Source organism: Daphnia pulex, chromosome 6 (genome assembly GCF_021134715.1).
Source record: "Daphnia pulex isolate KAP4 chromosome 6, ASM2113471v1".
Classification (NCBI taxonomy): domain Eukaryota; kingdom Metazoa; phylum Arthropoda; class Branchiopoda; order Diplostraca; family Daphniidae; genus Daphnia; species Daphnia pulex.
In genome coordinates, this window is record NC_060022.1 from 2,070,520 (window position 1) to 2,089,336 (window position 18,817).

The window sequence follows — 18,817 nt, forward strand, 5'->3', positions numbered from 1 at the left end:
GACCTCAGTCCAACCAAAATTTGTTATCTCACTGTCCTCAATAGAATTGGGAATTTCAGAATGTTTGTCAAGCTGTAGTAGGAATATAAAGGTTATCCCAGCTAGAGATATTGACAAATCCCCACAGCACAAAAGGTAGTAAGTAGTATACTGGTAAAAAATGATAAAAAAAAAACTATTATTTGGGAATAGCCCTTCCATGTAGCACTTTGTAATTTTATTATAAATCATGATGTTACACAAAAGTGAGTTGCGTTTGTCCGTATTCACAATGTGCTCCGGGCAATCACGTTCACCGCTTACCTACTCGGCTTCTCCTTATCTCATTTCGCATACGGCGTCTCAAACAGCTGACACTTAATTCATCAAAATGTTTGTTAAAGTATCGTACAAAAGTTCTTAGTTAAATTAAGACGTAGCAAAATTAAATTAGGAAAGCTAGAACAGAAGAAACTTGAGTGATTTTAATAACTGTGCGATATCAAGAGACTTGTATTTTCGCATCAATTACGAAATTTCTTATACAAATATTGAGAAGTGAATTTTAGGATTATCCACTATCTTGTTTAATTACTTATATGCCGGTTTGTTTCCTAAAATAGATAAGTTTTCCAAGTGAGATAGTCGGAACAATTAATTACGAAAAGGATACCAGGCCGAAATTCAAATTATCGGAATTTAATAATATAACCGTATCGAATCTTTTTCGGGCAATTCCTTATCAAAAGCGTATTGGTCTACATTGGTTTGTAGCTGGGATGAATTGGAAGGAAGGTCCGCAGCTAGCTGGCCCACGGTTGCTACCGCATTGTCCAGTAGCTTGCAAGAAATCATTTGGTCGGCAACCGAAAGCAGGACTGACAGGCTGACTAACGTCGCGGACGGGTCTCCTAGGACTGTAAGAGAAATTATTACAGAAATTATCAAGTGCCCTTAAATGTTTGCTAAATTGCATCTAAATAACTTACACCAAAGGATTTGCACACTTGAAGTTATTTCCGTTTCGACCGCCAGGTTGACAGGGATTTAGGAGAGATGTTGGAATTCTACTTGGCTGTTGGAATATCCCAATAGTATTGGGTCCTTGTCTTCGTTTTCTTGATAAACGTTGTGCACGATAAAACCTATTATTGGGTTCGTTTGCGGCTCGACCAAAGACATCATCTAAAATTGCGTTCTCTTCCGGAGAAGAAAAGTATGGCGTTCTAGGGTCATTCATATCAACACACTCTCCCAGCGGGCGAAAGACGTTGTAACCGAAAAGTTCAGAAGGTGAGCAAGGTCCACAGCTGCCCAACGCATGGCACAGTTCCTGTCCATTTCCATTACCGTATTTATGATTACTTATAATTGATTGTTTAACTGGGACCAATTGCAGGAGGAAGTCCTGATATCTATCAACTAGTTGACAAGTGTTGGGGGCACACTCTAATTTACCCGATGCACTAACGGATACAACCTGATTGGTTGGACACGGCCCTTAAAAAAATCATCAAAAGAAATTAATTGGTAAATTACCCGAGGGATCGTTCTACGATCCTGAAGGGTAATTGAAATTGTATAAGAAATAAATGTAGACGACGACCCTAAGGGTGTAGACCTACATTTATTCAGCTTTTTAAAGAACAAAAAGAGGGGGGTGTGCTGCCCTTTCCTCTTACCTGCACACGCCCTTTGCCATTCAGACTTATAGCTACAGATCCGTGTACAGGGTTTTAACCAAACACAATTACATGTTATCAAACATAATCAGAGAGAATTTCACACATAACTTCCAAATAACAGTTTGAGGGGGATACGAGAAAAAACCTGAGGACTTCAGGGTAAAAAAACTCTATCCCAAGGTAACATATCATGAAACACAGAAACATGAACATAATGGTTGCAGCAAAAAATAGTGCGCTTCTTCTTCTGGACAGCTCTGCCAACTGCCGTAACTTGAACACGTAATGGGGCCTTCTTACTTTCTCGCCAGTCTAGTTATTCTTGCTTCTAGAATAACCTCCAGCTTTCCGGCCACGAAAGGTTTGATTTCTACGCGTTTTTTCCAAAATTGAATGAATCATAATTAAATAAATGATGACACAGGGTGGGTATGGGTGGGAGACAGACCCTTAGGGTCGTCGTCTACATTTATTTCTTATACAATTTCAATTACCCTTCAGGATCGTAGAACGATCCCTCGGGTAATTTACCAATTGTACTGCGAAATGCATTTCGCCTAGACCCTAAGGGTGATTTTAAAGCCCAATGATGAATTTTTAATTTTGAACAAACATCGTTTGTGTCGACGCTCGATTGTAAAATCGATTGAACGTCGTTTCTTTTGACCAACTTCCGGCTCGCAAGATTGCCTCCACCGGTACGCCGTCACTGACCGCTTTCGAAGCGGCCGCTCCTCTTGTGGAATGCGCCCCAAAACACCGAGTGTTTATGCCGGCCTTTTGCAAGAACGATTTAATCCAGCGACTCACTGTACTGGCTGAGACCGGCCTATGGGGCGCGATGAGTGCAACAAATAGTTTTCCTTCGTCTGTCTCGCGTCTAAACTGATTCGTACGTTCCACAAATTCTTTAAGCGCCAAGACTGGACATAAAATCGGATCCGGATCATTTAATATTGAAAAGGACTGCAGCGGACCGTTCCGCTGTGCTTTCCGTAACCTATCTAATGAGAATACTACCCCTCTTTCTGAGAAGACGACGGATCGGTAACCAATTGCCGCTATCTCCGACGCTCGCATTAAGGTAGCTAACGCTATCATGGTGACCAATTTACTAGCTAAGACGCTCAGGGTAAGGTGTCGGTTTTCGCCCAACGAATTAATAAATTCTACAACTTGACTCGGGTCCCACATGTCGTTGTACTTGGGCTTGGGGGGATTCTTGTGATAGCAGCCTTTCATTAATCGGACGACAAGCGGATGCGCGCCTATCTGAACGCCTTCGATGGACCCCAGGGTCCTGGACAACATAGACCGGTGAATGTTGATTGCGCTATACGACTTGCCCGAGGCCAGCAAGTCGGTGAGGAACTGCAAAACCTCGGTTAAATCCGCCGACAAGGGATCCGTATCCCTTCGCACACACCAATGTGTCCAGTTCCGCCATGCGGAATCGTAAGTTGCGAGGGTGGTCGGTCGATTTCCGGCCACAAGAAGGTCGACCACGTTCGACGAAAAGCCTCTGTCACGCAACTGTCGCCGGACAGTCTCCAAACGGCCAAGTGAAGTGCGCTGGATGCTAATAACGGGTGCGGCTCGTTCAGTGCCGATGTCAGGAGGTCCGGCTCCTGCTGAAGAAGAAATACTACGTCGCACGCTAGCTCGAGTAGCACCGGGAACCAGGCCTGACCTGTCCATACGGGGCAAACGAAAACTACGTCAGCTTTCTCTCTTCTAATTTTTTCCAAACATTGAAAAATTAGCGCAAAAGGGGGAAAAAGATACCCCGAAAGGCCCTTCCAGTTAACTGAAAAGGCATTTGTGTTCAACGCTTGCGGTTGCGGCCGCCACGAAAAGAAAGAGGGGAGCTGCGCGTTCCAATGGGACGCAAAAAGGTCAACTTTTGATGGCCAGATCTTTTGAACGCGAGAAAAAACGGATGGATTTAATTTCCAATCGCTTGCATCCGGTCCGGCGCGAGACTCTTCGTCAGCAATTACATTCAGCTTGCCGCTCAAATGAACCGCTTCGATTGCAATATTCCGGCTCTCACACCAAGCTGTCAGAGTGGTTGATAATTGCGTCAACGCTTTGGACCTGGTACCCCCGCCGTGATTAATATAAGCCACTGCCGTGACGTTGTCTAAATAAATTTTTATCGCTATACTTTCCGATACCGCCGCGAATGATTGAATCGCGTATAACGCGCCTAACATCTCTAGTTCATTAATGTGCCTCTTGGTATCTTCCAAAGTCCATGAGCCCCTCGTCCTCACATTATTACAATACGCTCCCCAGCCTGTTAGAGAAGCGTCGGAGAAAATCTCCAGATCTGGCACGCTAGGAAAGAACAACTTTTCCCTTTTTAAGCCTAGATTGTTGGACCACCATTCTAAGTCGTCCCTGGTTTCCGCCGATAGCACGCATTCCGACTTCAAATTAAATCCCACTTTTCTAGCTTGCTTAATATAGAATGCCTGCATCCTCCTGAAATGAGACTGCGCAAAAGGTATCGTAGGTATGGCCCAAGTAAAGTTGCCCATTATCGACGCAATCTCTCGCAATGAAATTCTGCTCCTGGCAAGGGCCGCATCGCATTTGGCCTTAACGGTTGCAGCCTTGTCCGACGGCAGCGAAAAGGAAAGTTTTACCGAATTAATAACCAAGCCCAGATACTCTATTACTTGCGACGGTTCTACAATTGACTTCTCCCAATTGATCAAGAAACCCAGATTTTGTAATAATTCAACCACTTTATTTACATCGGCTTTGGTGCTATCTTTTGATGTATTAACTATTAATATATCATCCAGATACACGATGAGACGCATGCCCTGCCTTCTCAGAAAAGCCGCCACTACTTTTAGAATTTTCGTAAAATACCGCGGGGCCGGAGCTAAACCAAAAGCCAGACAAGTAAATTGAAAAATACGCCCCTTCCAGGTGAAACGCAAATATTTCTGGTGGGAGGGGTGCACAGGGACCGTAAGATAAGCATCTTTTAAATCCAACTTTGCTAGCCAGTCCCCTTCTCTCAAAATGAAGCGTGCGGAATCAAGATTTTCCATCTTAAAGTGTTCATACCGGATGAATACATTAAGTGGTTTAAGATTTACAATCGGGCGAAAACCGCCCGATTTTTTTGGAATAACAAATAGAGAACAGACAAACCCATCCTCCCCGCTATTCGAAATTTCTACAATGGCTTTCTTCTCAAGTAAATCTTTTACTTCCTGGTCGCAAACGCTTGCCATCTCTTTCGACATTGTTATCGGACGCGGAAGTTTAGTTTGATTCGGGGTTTCTACAAAATCTAGCTTAACCCCGTTTGACACGCTGTCTAGGACCCAACGATCGTCCGTAACAGTCTCCCACATTTTAGCAAAATGTAAAATACGCCCGCCCACATTTTCACACACAACAGTATTGCGTAAAATTTGAATGGGATCAGAAGGAGGGACGAAAACATACCTTTCACCTCCTCGAGTCCAAGCAGTTGCACCCGGCGGTCGTCCTCTTCCGACCCCACCACTCTGCCTCCCTTCAACGGGAAATTGGGCCGCTGCTTCTCTCCTTGGGCGCAACACCCGTTGAGATGGGCCTGGGTTCACTGCTACCTTTCTTCCACCTGCCTTAGCCCTCGCTCGAGCCGCCGATGAGCTTGCCAGTGTGGCGTCTTGAGACGCCTCCTTGAGCATCGTCTCTAAGAATTTGTCCGTGAAAAGGAGCTCAGTTGCCTCCTTTCCCGGTGCGAAAGCGTCAGGGTTTGACAATATGAAGTCATATGTCGGTTCCACCAATGTCACAACCGCTCGCCTTCTTCTTTGGGTGATGTGGTAGTACGCTCTACCCCACTGTTGTAAAACGGCCCGCACCGTATTCTTGGCTTGCGTCACCGTTTCTCCCTCTCCAAGAGCACACACTTTAGCGTATAAATCAAACAGAGGTGGGGCAACGTCCATTATTTTAAGCTGAGTCTGTATAAGCGCTTCCTCCGAAGCATTAACCCCTTTCAATCGATCTTTGTCTTTAGCATGCCTCAACATAAAGCCGTCGAGCTTAGGCGGTTTAATCGAGAAAGTCGGGTCCTCAAACTCGAGCTCAAATTTCTTTGAGATTGCTTTTGAATCGTCGGTTGACAGGCCAGTCGTTAGCCAAACCCTAATCTCGTCTGAAATCGCTGTTGGGATGAACGCCGTCACTTCCCCTGATTCACTGGCTGCTTTGGATGAGCCTGCCGTGGCTGCCGCGGCTGCCGCGCGCGTTGGTTTTAGAGCCTTCCCTTTCGACTTAGATCCGGCGGCAGGGGCTTGGGGAGTACGCTCCTTTGGTAGCCATGGACGGTCCACTAGCTTTGGACCCCCCTCGTCTAACTCTTCTTCCTCTTCGTCCTCTACTTCAAGATACTCGCCATCTTCTTCGTCTTCCTCCTGTCTGCTCTCCCGCTTCTCTCTTTCTTCCAAGTCTCTTAGCTTGCTAAAACGAACGTAGGCTTCTTCTTCGATCCTATCATCTAACGGAAACTCGGCGCCATTCCCCCGTTCCTTCGCACGCCCCCTTGGTCGATCCCCCACATCATTTTGATAAAACCGGTCTCCGTGAAAAAACTGATCACGCGGAGGAACGTCAAAAGCCGGTGGTGGAATCACGGGTGGAATATTAAACAATGGCGGTTGAGCGTCAAAGGAGGGAGCCCACTCTCGATAGTTTCGAAGAGGAGACCTTTCTCTATCTGGATAATCAAAGTGAACAAAACGGTCGCGTGGCTGACCATTCCAATCACGAGAACGATTTGCCCAATCTCTAGCTTCTTGTTCAGTACGAAAACCTACGGCCCGTGGGTCCATTCTCTGGTGCCTATGCCAACCATAAAAATCACTAGGGCCTGCCATTCTGAAATTCTGACTGCACTGTACGCGAGCTGAAATAAGTCTGAATGGCAAAGGGCGTGTGCAGGTAAGAGGAAAGGGCAGCACACCCCCCTCTTTTTGTTCTTTAAAAAGCTGAATAAATGTAGGTCTACACCCTTAGGGTCTAGGCGAAATGCATTTCGCAGTACAATTAACAAATAATTTGGGAAAATTGGCGTTTACTGTACCTTGGGTAAATAAAGGAACGCAATCGTCATCCTCTGATGGGAATGGATATTGCCCAACAGGACAATCACAAATTGGATCTCCGTAAGCCGAGTAATAAAGACGCCTACCTCCTCGGCACTCTTTAGTATCGTAAATATCGTGACAAAGACCATCTCGACCGACGAACACTTTTTCTCTACCACAAAGGCGAGGAGTACATATTCCCTAAAAGTTTTGCACAAAAAATATTGGATAAAATAAAAGAACATTATTAATTATTTTAAAAAATCCCACCTCATAAGTATACGGGTCGACCGTTATCCAAAGCAACACACTATAGCAAGGACCTTTCTTCAGAAGTGGATAACAGTATCCATCGCCCTTAAATCGGACTGAGGAGTCACCACACCCATCATCAGCAAAAGAAGCATTAGATGGTTTCTTATTTTGTGGAACTGGAGCAGCAGCATTGAACGGACGATAACTTCCATAAGATTTGTCGGTCGTACTGGAGATATAACTAGGATAGGTTGGCGCGTTGTTTGCCAATACCAGTGCGACAGCAGTCGCAAATATTATTGCTGAAAACAACATTTCCTTAAATGTTTCGTGTTCCAAAAAGAGCGGGTTTGTCTGGGCTTTTCCTTTACTCTTTGTGATGGCGAAACAAACTGTGTTTTTGTTTAATTAACTGCAATCGTTCTATGAAAAAACAAAAACATTATACATTATGTAAAAATAATTTAGTCAACCATATAAATTAATCCGATTTCTTTAGGATACTTATTAGTACCGCGCTTGATGATTGAGGTGTAACAAACCACTGGCAATACGCCAAAATATTTGCATGGAATTCGTTCTTGAGTTTCACAATTTCTAAGAACACTCGATGTTCGTCCACAGTCAAAGGGGATTTACGATAGAGAAACTAGTTCACTTTTGCCCCTGCTTTTTTTTTCGTTTTCTCATGAAAGAGATGTATGTTTCACACTTCATAAGCAACGACCAAAAACCACATTTTAACGGAAAGTCTGGTAAGTTATTGCTAGTGTTACTTGAATTGAACCACTAGATTAGATAACACCTTCACTGCAACGCCAAGTGAATATTAATTGTGGTCATACTGGTATTATCAGGAACGACTTTTTTCCTAACAAATAGGCCCCCAGCTCGTAGGTTGTAGTTTTATGAGCAAAGAATGAAAGTGGTTCGTGAAAGCCAATCCTGAAGTTCACGTTATAAGATTAACACGTACGACGACGATGAATCCCATGTTTGGAAATCCGACGACTATGATTAAAACCGACAAGAGTTCCAGCAGCAAAGTGTCCATTTATCTGACGTAACTACTCCATCATTGGCATGTTTGGCAATGCTATTATAGTCTCTTGAAGATTTCCTAATTCTAAACCATGGCATTAATTATTTTGCAAGGTCATTAAAGCTGCTCTGCTCTTTCCCTCTTTCAGTCTAATGAAAATTTAATGGGTTACGTCTATTCGTCTAAAGCCCAGTTTTCCGGGGGAAATAAATGTGGTAATCTATTGCGGTGTAACGCTAAAGAATTGTTTAAATAATCATGAAAAATAATCGCTTTCCCGTCCCCAGAATTGAAAAAAAAATATTCTCTTTACAAAGAACAAAAATAATCTTTGATCATACCTCGACTCGACGAACGTTTCCGGTGGTTACACGTGCATCACATGGAACATCAACAATTCCACAAATCAAAACGAACCTAAACAAATAGAAAATCAAAATGTCTTCAAACAGTATAATTGATGGAAGCCAAAAATTGCAAAACTGAAGAAAACAAAAACTTACCGGTTACATAATGTCAGCAGTTGAATGAAAACGATCTTGGGGTTATCAATATATTCTTCGAACTCTGGAACACGTAGGCGAAAACTGGTTGCCTATCGACGATCCCGAAGGGACGACGACACCAATAAGTTGACATTCTTCTCACTGGTTAATGTTTTTCTTCACAGCGATATTATGTTGCTTAATGTGGAATCTGGTCAGTATTGATACACAGATAAGACTAAAGACTCTACTGGAAATCCTACTATTACAGGCAAACATGATGTCTAGTATTAGCAGTTCAAGAGTTCAAGTAATAAGACGTTACTAAGACTGAAAGCTCGAGTTGACTTGATCAGGTACTTGTTCTTCACTGTTGCATAATTGATAAAAAGAGACAACTTCAACAGTCAAACTGTACTTGAAACTTGAAAAGCTTGTTTTGAGCTAAGTTATGGTGTTGTCTAACATTGTGTCAACAAAGATGGACTTAATAAAAACACATTTTGTGTCCTTTGTCCCTTTTGAGAAGGGATATTTAAAAAAAAATCCAATGCAGGCGATACAATCCATCGTTCCTCACTTCTTTTACCAACGTGATCTGGGAATCCTGGGCTCGTTTAAACATTTTGTTTTTCAACCAAATGCAAGAGGATCTGGGACGATTGGGCAATCGAGAAACAAATGAATACTTCATGTGAACGGACAAATTAAGTCCGTTCGTCGCAAATGTACACTATGATCAAACATTTCTATTGCTGAACCTTTTATAAACTGACACTACGATGAATTGGAAGACCAACGGACACTTCGAAGTTTGTACCTGCGACTAATTCAATGCCAATTTTTATGCGGAAATGGCGGAGTCGCAGACGAACTTTCCTGAAGCGGTGCTGCCAATTTTTTGGGTGGGTCGGTTTCTCCCCCCGCTAGATGGAAACAGTTTCGCAAGTTCGTTTGAAAAAAAAGCGGGGCTGAGGCATGAAGTAGTACAGTTAGTTGATGCATGGTGATGTACGTAATTGAGGTTTGAGGTGCTATTATTGCACTAAAACCTGCCATAAAAGTGTAGAATAAATTAAGCTTTTGGTGCAAATCAGTAAATAACTTACTGATTATGCAGAATTGAAAATTACTTTTTATAGGCGACTATACAAAACATTACTTCCAACGAATAAGCAAAAGGAATTTTTCAGTTGTCTCGAATCCCCTATGTGAAACTTCAAAATTAATTGCTATTGCAACTCTCCTCAAGATTGAACGTTTCATAATAGTTGGTTTACAATATCCAAGGTTGGCGGGACCTCAGTCCAACCAAAATTTGTTATCTCACTGTCCTCAATAGAATTGGGAATTTCAGAATGTTTGTCAAGCTGTAGTAGGAATATAAAGGTTATCCCAGCTAGAGATATTGACAAATCCCCACAGCACAAAAGGTAGTAAGTAGTATACTGGTAAAAAATGATAAAAAAAAAACTATTATTTGGGAATAGCCCTTCCATGTAGCACTTTGTAATTTTATTATAAATCATGATGTTACACAAAAGTGAGTTGCGTTTGTCCGTATTCACAATGTGCTCCGGGCAATCACGTTCACCGCTTACCTACTCGGCTTCTCCTTATCTCATTTCGCATACGGCGTCTCAAACAGCTGACACTTAATTCATCAAAATGTTTGTTAAAGTATCGTACAAAAGTTCTTAGTTAAATTAAGACGTAGCAAAATTAAATTAGGAAAGCTAGAACAGAAGAAACTTGAGTGATTTTAATAACTGTGCGATATCAAGAGACTTGTATTTTCGCATCAATTACGAAATTTCTTATACAAATATTGAGAAGTGAATTTTAGGATTATCCACTATCTTGTTTAATTACTTATATGCCGGTTTGTTTCCTAAAATAGATAAGTTTTCCAAGTGAGATAGTCGGAACAATTAATTACGAAAAGGATACCAGGCCGAAATTCAAATTATCGGAATTTAATAATATAACTGTATCGAATCTTTTTCAGGCAATTCCTTATCAAAAGCGTATTGGTCTACATTGGTTTGTAGCTGGGATGAATTGGTAGGAAGGTCCGCAGCTAGCTGGCCCACGGTTGCCACCGCATTGTCCAGTAGCTTGCAAGAAATCATTTGGTCGGCAACCGAAAGCAGGACTGACAGGCTGACTAACGTCGCGGACGGGTCTACTAGGACTGTAAGAGAAATTATTACAGAAATTATCAAGTGCCCTTAGTTGTTTGCTAATTTGCATCTAAATAACTTACACCAAAGGATTTGCACACTTGAAATTATTTCCGTTTCGACCGCCAGTTTGGCAGGGATTTAGGAGAGATGTTGGAATTCTACTTGGCTGTTGGAATATCCCAAAAGTATTGGGTCCTTGTCTTCGTTTTCTTGATAAACGTTGTGCACGAAAAAACGTATTACTTTTGTTATTCTTTGTTTTTATGGGTTCGTTTGCGGCCCGATCAAAGACATCATCTAAAATTGCGTTCTCTTCCGGAGAAGAAAAGTATGGCGTTCTAGGGTCATCCATGTCAACACACTCTCCCTGAGAGCTAAAGATGTTGTAACCAAAAAGTTCAGAAGGTGAGCAAGGTCCTCGAGTGCCTAACGCATAGCAGTATCCATATTCATCGTCTTCGTCATCGTTACTTATTCTTGATTGTTTAACCGGGACCAATTGCAGGAGGAAGTCCTGATATCTATCAACTAGTTGACAAGTGTTGGGGGCACACTCTAATTTACCCGATGCACTAACGGATACAACCTGATTGGTTGGACACGGCCCTTAAAAAAATCATCAAAAGAAATTAATTAACAAATAATTTGGGAAAATTGGCGTTTACTGTACCTTGGGTAAATAAAGGAACGCAATCGTCATCCTCTGATGGGAATGGATATTGCCCAACAGGACAATCACAAATTGGATCTCCGTAAGCCGAGTAATAAAGACGCCTACCTCCTCGGCACTCTTTAGTATCGTAAATATCGTGACAAAGACCATCTCGACCGACGAACACTTTTTCTCTACCACAAAGGCGAGGAGTACATATTCCCTAAAAGTTTTGCACAAAAAATATTGGATAAAATAAAAGAACATTATTAATTATTTTAAAAAATCCCACCTCATAAGTATACGGGTCGACCGTAATCCAAAACAACACATTCTCGCAAGGGCCTTTCTTCAGAAGAGGATAACAGTATCCATCGCCTTTAAATCGGACAGAATAGTCTCCACAGCCATCATCAGGATAAGAAGAATTAGATGGTTTCCCATTTTGTGGAACTTTTGCACCATTAAACGGAGGATAACTCTCATAAGAATTGCCGGCCGTACTGGAGACATCACTAGGATAGGTTGGCGCGTTGTTTGCCAATACCAGTGCGACAGCAGTCGCAAATATTATTGCTGAAAACAACATTTCCTTAAATGTTTCGTGTTCCAAAAAGAGCGGGTTTGTCTGGGCTTTTCCTTTACTCTTTGTGATGGCGAAACAAACTGTGTTTTTGTTTAATTAACTGCAATCGTTCTATGAAAAAACAAAAACATTATACATTATGTAAAAATAATTTAGTCAACCATATAAATTAATCCGATTTCTTTAGGATACTTATTAGTACCGCGCTTGATGATTGAGGTGTAACAAACCACTGGCAATACGCCAAAATATTTGCATGGAATTCGTTCTTGAGTTTCACAATTTCTAAGAACACTCGATGTTCGTCCACAGTCAAAGGGGATTTACGATAGAGAAACTAGTTCACTTTTGCCCCTGCTTTTTTTTTCGTTTTCTCATGAAAGAGATGTATGTTTCACACTTCATAAGCAACGACCAAAAACCACATTTTAACGGAAAGTCTGGTAAGTTATTGCTAGTGTTACTTGAATTGAACCACTAGATTAGATAACACCTTCACTGCAACGCCAAGTGAATATTAATTGTGGTCATACTGGTATTATCAGGAACGACTTTTTTCCTAACAAATAGGCCCCCAGCTCGTAGGTTGTAGTTTTATGAGCAAAGAATGAAAGTGGTTCGTGAAAGCCAATCCTGAAGTTCACGTTATAAGATTAACACGTACGACGACGATGAATCCCATGTTTGGAAATCCGACGACTATGATTAAAACCGACAAGAGTTCCAGCAGCAAAGTGTCCATTTATCTGACGTAACTACTCCATCATTGGCATGTTTGGCAATGCTATTATAGTCTCTTGAAGATTTCCTAATTCTAAACCATGGCATTAATTATTTTGCAAGGTCATTAAAGCTGCTCTGCTCTTTCCCTCTTTCAGTCTAATGAAAATTTAATGGGTTACGTCTATTCGTCTAAAGCCCAGTTTTCCGGGGGAAATAAATGTGGTAATCTATTGCGGTGTAACGCTAAAGAATTGTTTAAATAATCATGAAAAATAATCGCTTTCCCGTCCCCAGAATTGAAAAAAAAATATTCTCTTTACAAAGAACAAAAATAATCTTTGATCATACCTCGACTCGACGAACGTTTCCGGTGGTTACACGTGCATCACATGGAACATCAACAATTCCACAAATCAAAACGAACCTAAACAAATAGAAAATCAAAATGTCTTCAAACAGTATAATTGATGGAAGCCAAAAATTGCAAAACTGAAGAAAACAAAAACTTACCGGTTACATAATGTCAGCAGTTGAATGAAAACGATCTTGGGGTTATCAATATATTCTTCGAACTCTGGAACACGTAGGCGAAAACTGGTTGCCTATCGACGATCCCGAAGGGACGACGACACCAATAAGTTGACATTCTTCTCACTGGTTAATGTTTTTCTTCACAGCGATATTATGTTGCTTAATGTGGAATCTGGTCAGTATTGATACACAGATAAGACTAAAGACTCTACTGGAAATCCTACTATTACAGGCAAACATGATGTCTAGTATTAGCAGTTCAAGAGTTCAAGTAATAAGACGTTACTAAGACTGAAAGCTCGAGTTGACTTGATCAGGTACTTGTTCTTCACTGTTGCATAATTGATAAAAAGAGACAACTTCAACAGTCAAACTGTACTTGAAACTTGAAAAGCTTGTTTTGAGCTAAGTTATGGTGTTGTCTAACATTGTGTCAACAAAGATGGACTTAATAAAAACACATTTTGTGTCCTTTGTCCCTTTTGAGAAGGGATATTTAAAAAAAAATCCAATGCAGGCGATACAATCCATCGTTCCTCACTTCTTTTACCAACGTGATCTGGGAATCCTGGGCTCGTTTAAACATTTTGTTTTTCAACCAAATGCAAGAGGATCTGGGACGATTGGGCAATCGAGAAACAAATGAATACTTCATGTGAACGGACAAATTAAGTCCGTTCGTCGCAAATGTACACTATGATCAAACATTTCTATTGCTGAACCTTTTATAAACTGACACTACGATGAATTGGAAGACCAACGGACACTTCGAAGTTTGTACCTGCGACTAATTCAATGCCAATTTTTATGCGGAAATGGCGGAGTCGCAGACGAACTTTCCTGAAGCGGTGCTGCCAATTTTTTGGGTGGGTCGGTTTCTCCCCCCGCTAGATGGAAACAGTTTCGCAAGTTCGTTTGAAAAAAAAGCGGGGCTGAGGCATGAAGTAGTACAGTTAGTTGATGCATGGTGATGTACGTAATTGAGGTTTGAGGTGCTATTATTGCACTAAAACCTGCCATAAAAGTGTAGAATAAATTAAGCTTTTGGTGCAAATCAGTAAATAACTTACTGATTATGCAGAATTGAAAATTACTTTTTATAGGCGACTATACAAAACATTACTTCCAACGAATAAGCAAAAGGAATTTTTCAGTTGTCTCGAATCCCCTATGTGAAACTTCAAAATTAATTGCTATTGCAACTCTCCTCAAGATTGAACGTTTCATAATAGTTGGTTTACAATATCCAAGGTTGGCGGGACCTCAGTCCAACCAAAATTTGTTATCTCACTGTCCTCAATAGAATTGGGAATTTCAGAATGTTTGTCAAGCTGTAGTAGGAATATAAAGGTTATCCCAGCTAGAGATATTGACAAATCCCCACAGCACAAAAGGTAGTAAGTAGTATACTGGTAAAAAATGATAAAAAAAAAACTATTATTTGGGAATAGCCCTTCCATGTAGCACTTTGTAATTTTATTATAAATCATGATGTTACACAAAAGTGAGTTGCGTTTGTCCGTATTCACAATGTGCTCCGGGCAATCACGTTCACCGCTTACCTACTCGGCTTCTCCTTATCTCATTTCGCATACGGCGTCTCAAACAGCTGACACTTAATTCATCAAAATGTTTGTTAAAGTATCGTACAAAAGTTCTTAGTTAAATTAAGACGTAGCAAAATTAAATTAGGAAAGCTAGAACAGAAGAAACTTGAGTGATTTTAATAACTGTGCGATATCAAGAGACTTGTATTTTCGCATCAATTACGAAATTTCTTATACAAATATTGAGAAGTGAATTTTAGGATTATCCACTATCTTGTTTAATTACTTATATGCCGGTTTGTTTCCTAAAATAGATAAGTTTTCCAAGTGAGATAGTCGGAACAATTAATTACGAAAAGGATACCAGGCCGAAATTCAAATTATCGGAATTTAATAATATAACCGTATCGAATCTTTTTCGGGCAATTCCTTATCAAAAGCGTATTGGTCTACATTGGTTTGTAGCTGGGATGAATTGGAAGGAAGGTCCGCAGCTAGCTGGCCCACGGTTGCTACCGCATTGTCCAGTAGCTTGCAAGAAATCATTTGGTCGGCAACCGAAAGCAGGACTGACAGGCTGACTAACGTCGCGGACGGGTCTCCTAGGACTGTAAGAGAAATTATTACAGAAATTATCAAGTGCCCTTAAATGTTTGCTAAATTGCATCTAAATAACTTACACCAAAGGATTTGCACACTTGAAGTTATTTCCGTTTCGACCGCCAGGTTGACAGGGATTTAGGAGAGATGTTGGAATTCTACTTGGCTGTTGGAATATCCCAATAGTATTGGGTCCTTGTCTTCGTTTTCTTGATAAACGTTGTGCACGATAAAACCTATTATTGGGTTCGTTTGCGGCTCGACCAAAGACATCATCTAAAATTGCGTTCTCTTCCGGAGAAGAAAAGTATGGCGTTCTAGGGTCATTCATATCAACACACTCTCCCAGCGGGCGAAAGACGTTGTAACCGAAAAGTTCAGAAGGTGAGCAAGGTCCACAGCTGCCCAACGCATGGCACAGTTCCTGTCCATTTCCATTACCGTATTTATGATTACTTATAATTGATTGTTTAACTGGGACCAATTGCAGGAGGAAGTCCTGATATCTATCAACTAGTTGACAAGTGTTGGGGGCACACTCTAATTTACCCGATGCACTAACGGATACAACCTGATTGGTTGGACACGGCCCTTAAAAAAATCATCAAAAGAAATTAATTAACAAATAATTTGGGAAAATTGGCGTTTACTGTACCTTGGGTAAATAAAGGAACGCAATCGTCATCCTCTGATGGGAATGGATATTGCCCAACAGGACAATCACAAATTGGATCTCCGTAAGCCGAGTAATAAAGACGCCTACCTCCTCGGCACTCTTTAGTATCGTAAATATCGTGACAAAGACCATCTCGACCGACGAACACTTTTTCTCTACCACAAAGGCGAGGAGTACATATTCCCTAAAAGTTTTGCACAAAAAATATTGGATAAAATAAAAGAACATTATTAATTATTTTAAAAAATCCCACCTCATAAGTATACGGGTCGACCGTTATCCAAAGCAACACACTATAGCAAGGACCTTTCTTCAGAAGTGGATAACAGTATCCATCGCCCTTAAATCGGACTGAGGAGTCACCACACCCATCATCAGCAAAAGAAGCATTAGATGGTTTCTTATTTTGTGGAACTGGAGCAGCAGCATTGAACGGACGATAACTTCCATAAGATTTGTCGGTCGTACTGGAGATATAACTAGGATAGGTTGGCGCGTTGTTTGCCAATACCAGTGCGACAGCAGTCGCAAATATTATTGCTGAAAACAACATTTCCTTAAATGTTTCGTGTTCCAAAAAGAGCGGGTTTGTCTGGGCTTTTCCTTTACTCTTTGTGATGGCGAAACAAACTGTGTTTTTGTTTAATTAACTGCAATCGTTCTATGAAAAAACAAAAACATTATACATTATGTAAAAATAATTTAGTCAACCATATAAATTAATCCGATTTCTTTAGGATACTTATTAGTACCGCGCTTGATGATTGAGGTGTAACAAACCACTGGCAATACGCCAAAATATTTGCATGGAATTCGTTCTTGAGTTTCACAATTTCTAAGAACACTCGATGTTCGTCCACAGTCAAAGGGGATTTACGATAGAGAAACTAGTTCACTTTTGCCCCTGCTTTTTTTTTCGTTTTCTCATGAAAGAGATGTATGTTTCACACTTCATAAGCAACGACCAAAAACCACATTTTAACGGAAAGTCTGGTAAGTTATTGCTAGTGTTACTTGAATTGAACCACTAGATTAGATAACACCTTCACTGCAACGCCAAGTGAATATTAATTGTGGTCATACTGGTATTATCAGGAACGACTTTTTTCCTAACAAATAGGCCCCCAGCTCGTAGGTTGTAGTTTTATGAGCAAAGAATGAAAGTGGTTCGTGAAAGCCAATCCTGAAGTTCACGTTATAAGATTAACACGTACGACGACGATGAATCCCATGTTTGGAAATCCGACGACTATGATTAAAACCGACAAGAGTTCCAGCAGCAAAGTGTCCATTTATCTGACGTAACTACTCCATCATTGGCATGTTTGGCAATGCTATTATAGTCTCTTGAAGATTTCCTAATTCTAAACCATGGCATTAATTATTTTGCAAGGTCATTAAAGCTGCTCTGCTCTTTCCCTCTTTCAGTCTAATGAAAATTTAATGGGTTACGTCTATTCGTCTAAAGCCCAGTTTTCCGGGGGAAATAAATGTGGTAATCTATTGCGGTGTAACGCTAAAGAATTGTTTAAATAATCATGAAAAATAATCGCTTTCCCGTCCCCAGAATTGAAAAAAAAATATTCTCTTTACAAAGAACAAAAATAATCTTTGATCATACCTCGACTCGACGAACGTTTCCGGTGGTTACACGTGCATCACATGGAACATCAACAATTCCACAAATCAAAACGAACCTAAACAAATAGAAAATCAAAATGTCTTCAAACAGTATAATTGATGGAAGCCAAAAATTGCAAAACTGAAGAAAACAAAAACTTACCGGTTACATAATGTCAGCAGTTGAATGAAAACGATCTTGGGGTTATCAATATATTCTTCGAACTCTGGAACACGTAGGCGAAAACTGGTTGCCTATCGACGATCCCGAAGGGACGACGACACCAATAAGTTGACATTCTTCTCACTGGTTAATGTTTTTCTTCACAGCGATATTATGTTGCTTAATGTGGAATCTGGTCAGTATTGATACACAGATAAGACTAAAGACTCTACTGGAAATCCTACTATTACAGGCAAACATGATGTCTAGTATTAGCAGTTCAAGAGTTCAAGTAATAAGACGTTACTAAGACTGAAAGCTCGAGTTGACTTGATCAGGTACTTGTTCTTCACTGTTGCATAATTGATAAAAAGAGACAACTTCAACAGTCAAACTGTACTTGAAACTTGAAAAGCTTGTTTTGAGCTAAGTTATGGTGTTGTCTAACATTGTGTCAACAAAGATGGACTTAATAAAAACACATTTTGTGTCCTTTGTCCCTTTTGAGAAGGGATATTTAAAAAAAAATCCAATGCAGGCGATACAATCCATCGTTCCTCACTTCTTTTACCAACGTGATCTGGGAATCCTGGGCTCGTTTAAACATTTTGTTTTTCAACCAAATGCAAGAGGATCTGGGACGATTGGGCAATCGAGAAACAAATGAATACTTCATGTGAACGGACAAATTAAGTCCGTTCGTCGCAAATGTACACTATGATCAAACATTTCTATTGCTGAACCTTTTATAAACTGACACTACGATGAATTGGAAGACCAACGGACACTTCGAAGTTTGTACCTGCGACTAATTCAATGCCAATTTTTATGCGGAAATGGCGGAGTCGCAGACGAACTTTCCTGAAGCGGTGCTGCCAATTTTTTGGGTGGGTCGGTTTCTCCCCCCGCTAGATGGAAACAGTTTCGCAAGTTCGTTTGAAAAAAAAGCGGGGCTGAGGCATGAAGTAGTACAGTTAGTTGATGC

At 40.8% G+C, this 18,817-nt stretch overlaps 4 protein-coding genes across 14 annotated transcripts; all 4 read right to left on the reverse strand.

Moving 5' to 3' along the window:
• Positions 1–474: 474 nt before the first annotated feature.
• LOC124196362 lies at positions 475–9,421 on the reverse strand. Of its 5 annotated transcripts, none has more exons than XM_046591390.1 (7): positions 9,129–9,396; positions 8,567–8,759; positions 8,405–8,480; positions 7,037–7,444; positions 6,763–6,967; positions 969–1,479; positions 475–896 (listed from the first exon to the last, which is right to left on the reverse strand). In XM_046591390.1, exons 4-7 carry the CDS (start codon positions 7,334–7,336, stop codon positions 722–724), a joined length of 1,191 nt encoding a protein of 396 aa, XP_046447346.1. In that variant the 5' UTR covers positions 7,337–7,444; positions 8,405–8,480; positions 8,567–8,759; positions 9,129–9,396; the 3' UTR covers positions 475–721. The 5 variants fall into 5 exon arrangements, with proteins under 5 accessions (XP_046447346.1, XP_046447347.1, XP_046447345.1 ...); XM_046591391.1 differs by having other exon boundaries at positions 9,138–9,389; XM_046591389.1 differs by having other exon boundaries at positions 8,567–9,421.
• LOC124196358 lies at positions 1,513–6,717 on the reverse strand. The gene is made up of 2 exons (XM_046591373.1): positions 5,136–6,717; positions 1,513–2,034 (listed from the first exon to the last, which is right to left on the reverse strand). Exons 1-2 carry the CDS (start codon positions 6,554–6,556, stop codon positions 1,977–1,979), a joined length of 1,479 nt encoding a protein of 492 aa, XP_046447329.1. The 5' UTR covers positions 6,557–6,717; the 3' UTR covers positions 1,513–1,976.
• An 899-nt stretch (positions 9,422–10,320) lies between the features above and the next one.
• Positions 10,321–14,060, reverse strand: LOC124196359. 3 transcript variants are annotated; one of them, XM_046591376.1, is made up of 6 exons: positions 13,206–14,060; positions 13,044–13,119; positions 11,679–12,083; positions 11,405–11,609; positions 10,815–11,340; positions 10,321–10,742 (listed from the first exon to the last, which is right to left on the reverse strand). In XM_046591376.1, the coding sequence occupies exons 3-6, from the start codon at positions 11,973–11,975 to the stop codon at positions 10,568–10,570; spliced, it is 1,203 nt and encodes a 400-aa protein (XP_046447332.1). In that variant the 5' UTR covers positions 11,976–12,083; positions 13,044–13,119; positions 13,206–14,060; the 3' UTR covers positions 10,321–10,567. The 3 variants fall into 3 exon arrangements, with proteins under 3 accessions (XP_046447332.1, XP_046447331.1, XP_046447333.1); XM_046591375.1 differs by lacking the exons at positions 13,044–13,119; positions 13,206–14,060 and adding an exon at positions 12,175–12,469; XM_046591377.1 differs by lacking the exons at positions 13,044–13,119; positions 13,206–14,060 and adding an exon at positions 12,165–12,469.
• An 899-nt stretch (positions 14,061–14,959) lies between these two features.
• LOC124196361 lies at positions 14,960–18,687 on the reverse strand. Of its 5 annotated transcripts, none has more exons than XM_046591385.1 (7): positions 18,395–18,662; positions 17,833–18,025; positions 17,671–17,746; positions 16,303–16,710; positions 16,029–16,233; positions 15,454–15,964; positions 14,960–15,381 (listed from the first exon to the last, which is right to left on the reverse strand). In XM_046591385.1, the coding sequence occupies exons 4-7, from the start codon at positions 16,600–16,602 to the stop codon at positions 15,207–15,209; spliced, it is 1,191 nt and encodes a 396-aa protein (XP_046447341.1). In that variant the 5' UTR covers positions 16,603–16,710; positions 17,671–17,746; positions 17,833–18,025; positions 18,395–18,662; the 3' UTR covers positions 14,960–15,206. The 5 variants fall into 5 exon arrangements, with proteins under 5 accessions (XP_046447341.1, XP_046447342.1, XP_046447340.1 ...); XM_046591386.1 differs by having other exon boundaries at positions 18,404–18,655; XM_046591384.1 differs by having other exon boundaries at positions 17,833–18,687.
• Positions 18,688–18,817: the final 130 nt, after the last annotated feature.

What these genes read in the sequence shown, in the direction of transcription:
- LOC124196358 (XM_046591373.1), bottom strand. Translation starts at nt 6,556, where the DNA reads ATGGCAGGCCCTAGTGATTTTTATGGTTGGCATAGGCACCAGAGAATG. An exon ending in TGGACTCGAGGAGGTGAAAG is followed by an intron (nt 2,035 to 5,135) that starts GTATGTTTTCGT and finishes AAAAACGCGTAG; the next exon opens with AAATCAAACCTTTCGTGGCC.
- LOC124196362 (XM_046591389.1), bottom strand. Translation starts at nt 7,336, where the DNA reads ATGTTGTTTTCAGCAATAATATTTGCGACTGCTGTCGCACTGGTATTG. An exon ending in TCGACCCGTATACTTATGAG is followed by an intron (nt 6,968 to 7,036) that starts GTGGGATTTTTT and finishes CAAAACTTTTAG; the next exon opens with GGAATATGTACTCCTCGCCT. An exon ending in CGTTCCTTTATTTACCCAAG is followed by an intron (nt 1,480 to 6,762) that starts GTACAGTAAACG and finishes GATTTTTTTAAG; the next exon opens with GGCCGTGTCCAACCAATCAG.
- LOC124196359 (XM_046591376.1), bottom strand. Translation starts at nt 11,975, where the DNA reads ATGTTGTTTTCAGCAATAATATTTGCGACTGCTGTCGCACTGGTATTG. An exon ending in CGTTCCTTTATTTACCCAAG is followed by an intron (nt 11,341 to 11,404) that starts GTACAGTAAACG and finishes GATTTTTTTAAG; the next exon opens with GGCCGTGTCCAACCAATCAG. An exon ending in AAGTGTGCAAATCCTTTGGT is followed by an intron (nt 10,743 to 10,814) that starts GTAAGTTATTTA and finishes TTTCTCTTACAG; the next exon opens with TCCTAGTAGACCCGTCCGCG.
- LOC124196361 (XM_046591384.1), bottom strand. Translation starts at nt 16,602, where the DNA reads ATGTTGTTTTCAGCAATAATATTTGCGACTGCTGTCGCACTGGTATTG. An exon ending in CGTTCCTTTATTTACCCAAG is followed by an intron (nt 15,965 to 16,028) that starts GTACAGTAAACG and finishes GATTTTTTTAAG; the next exon opens with GGCCGTGTCCAACCAATCAG. An exon ending in AAGTGTGCAAATCCTTTGGT is followed by an intron (nt 15,382 to 15,453) that starts GTAAGTTATTTA and finishes TTTCTCTTACAG; the next exon opens with TCCTAGGAGACCCGTCCGCG.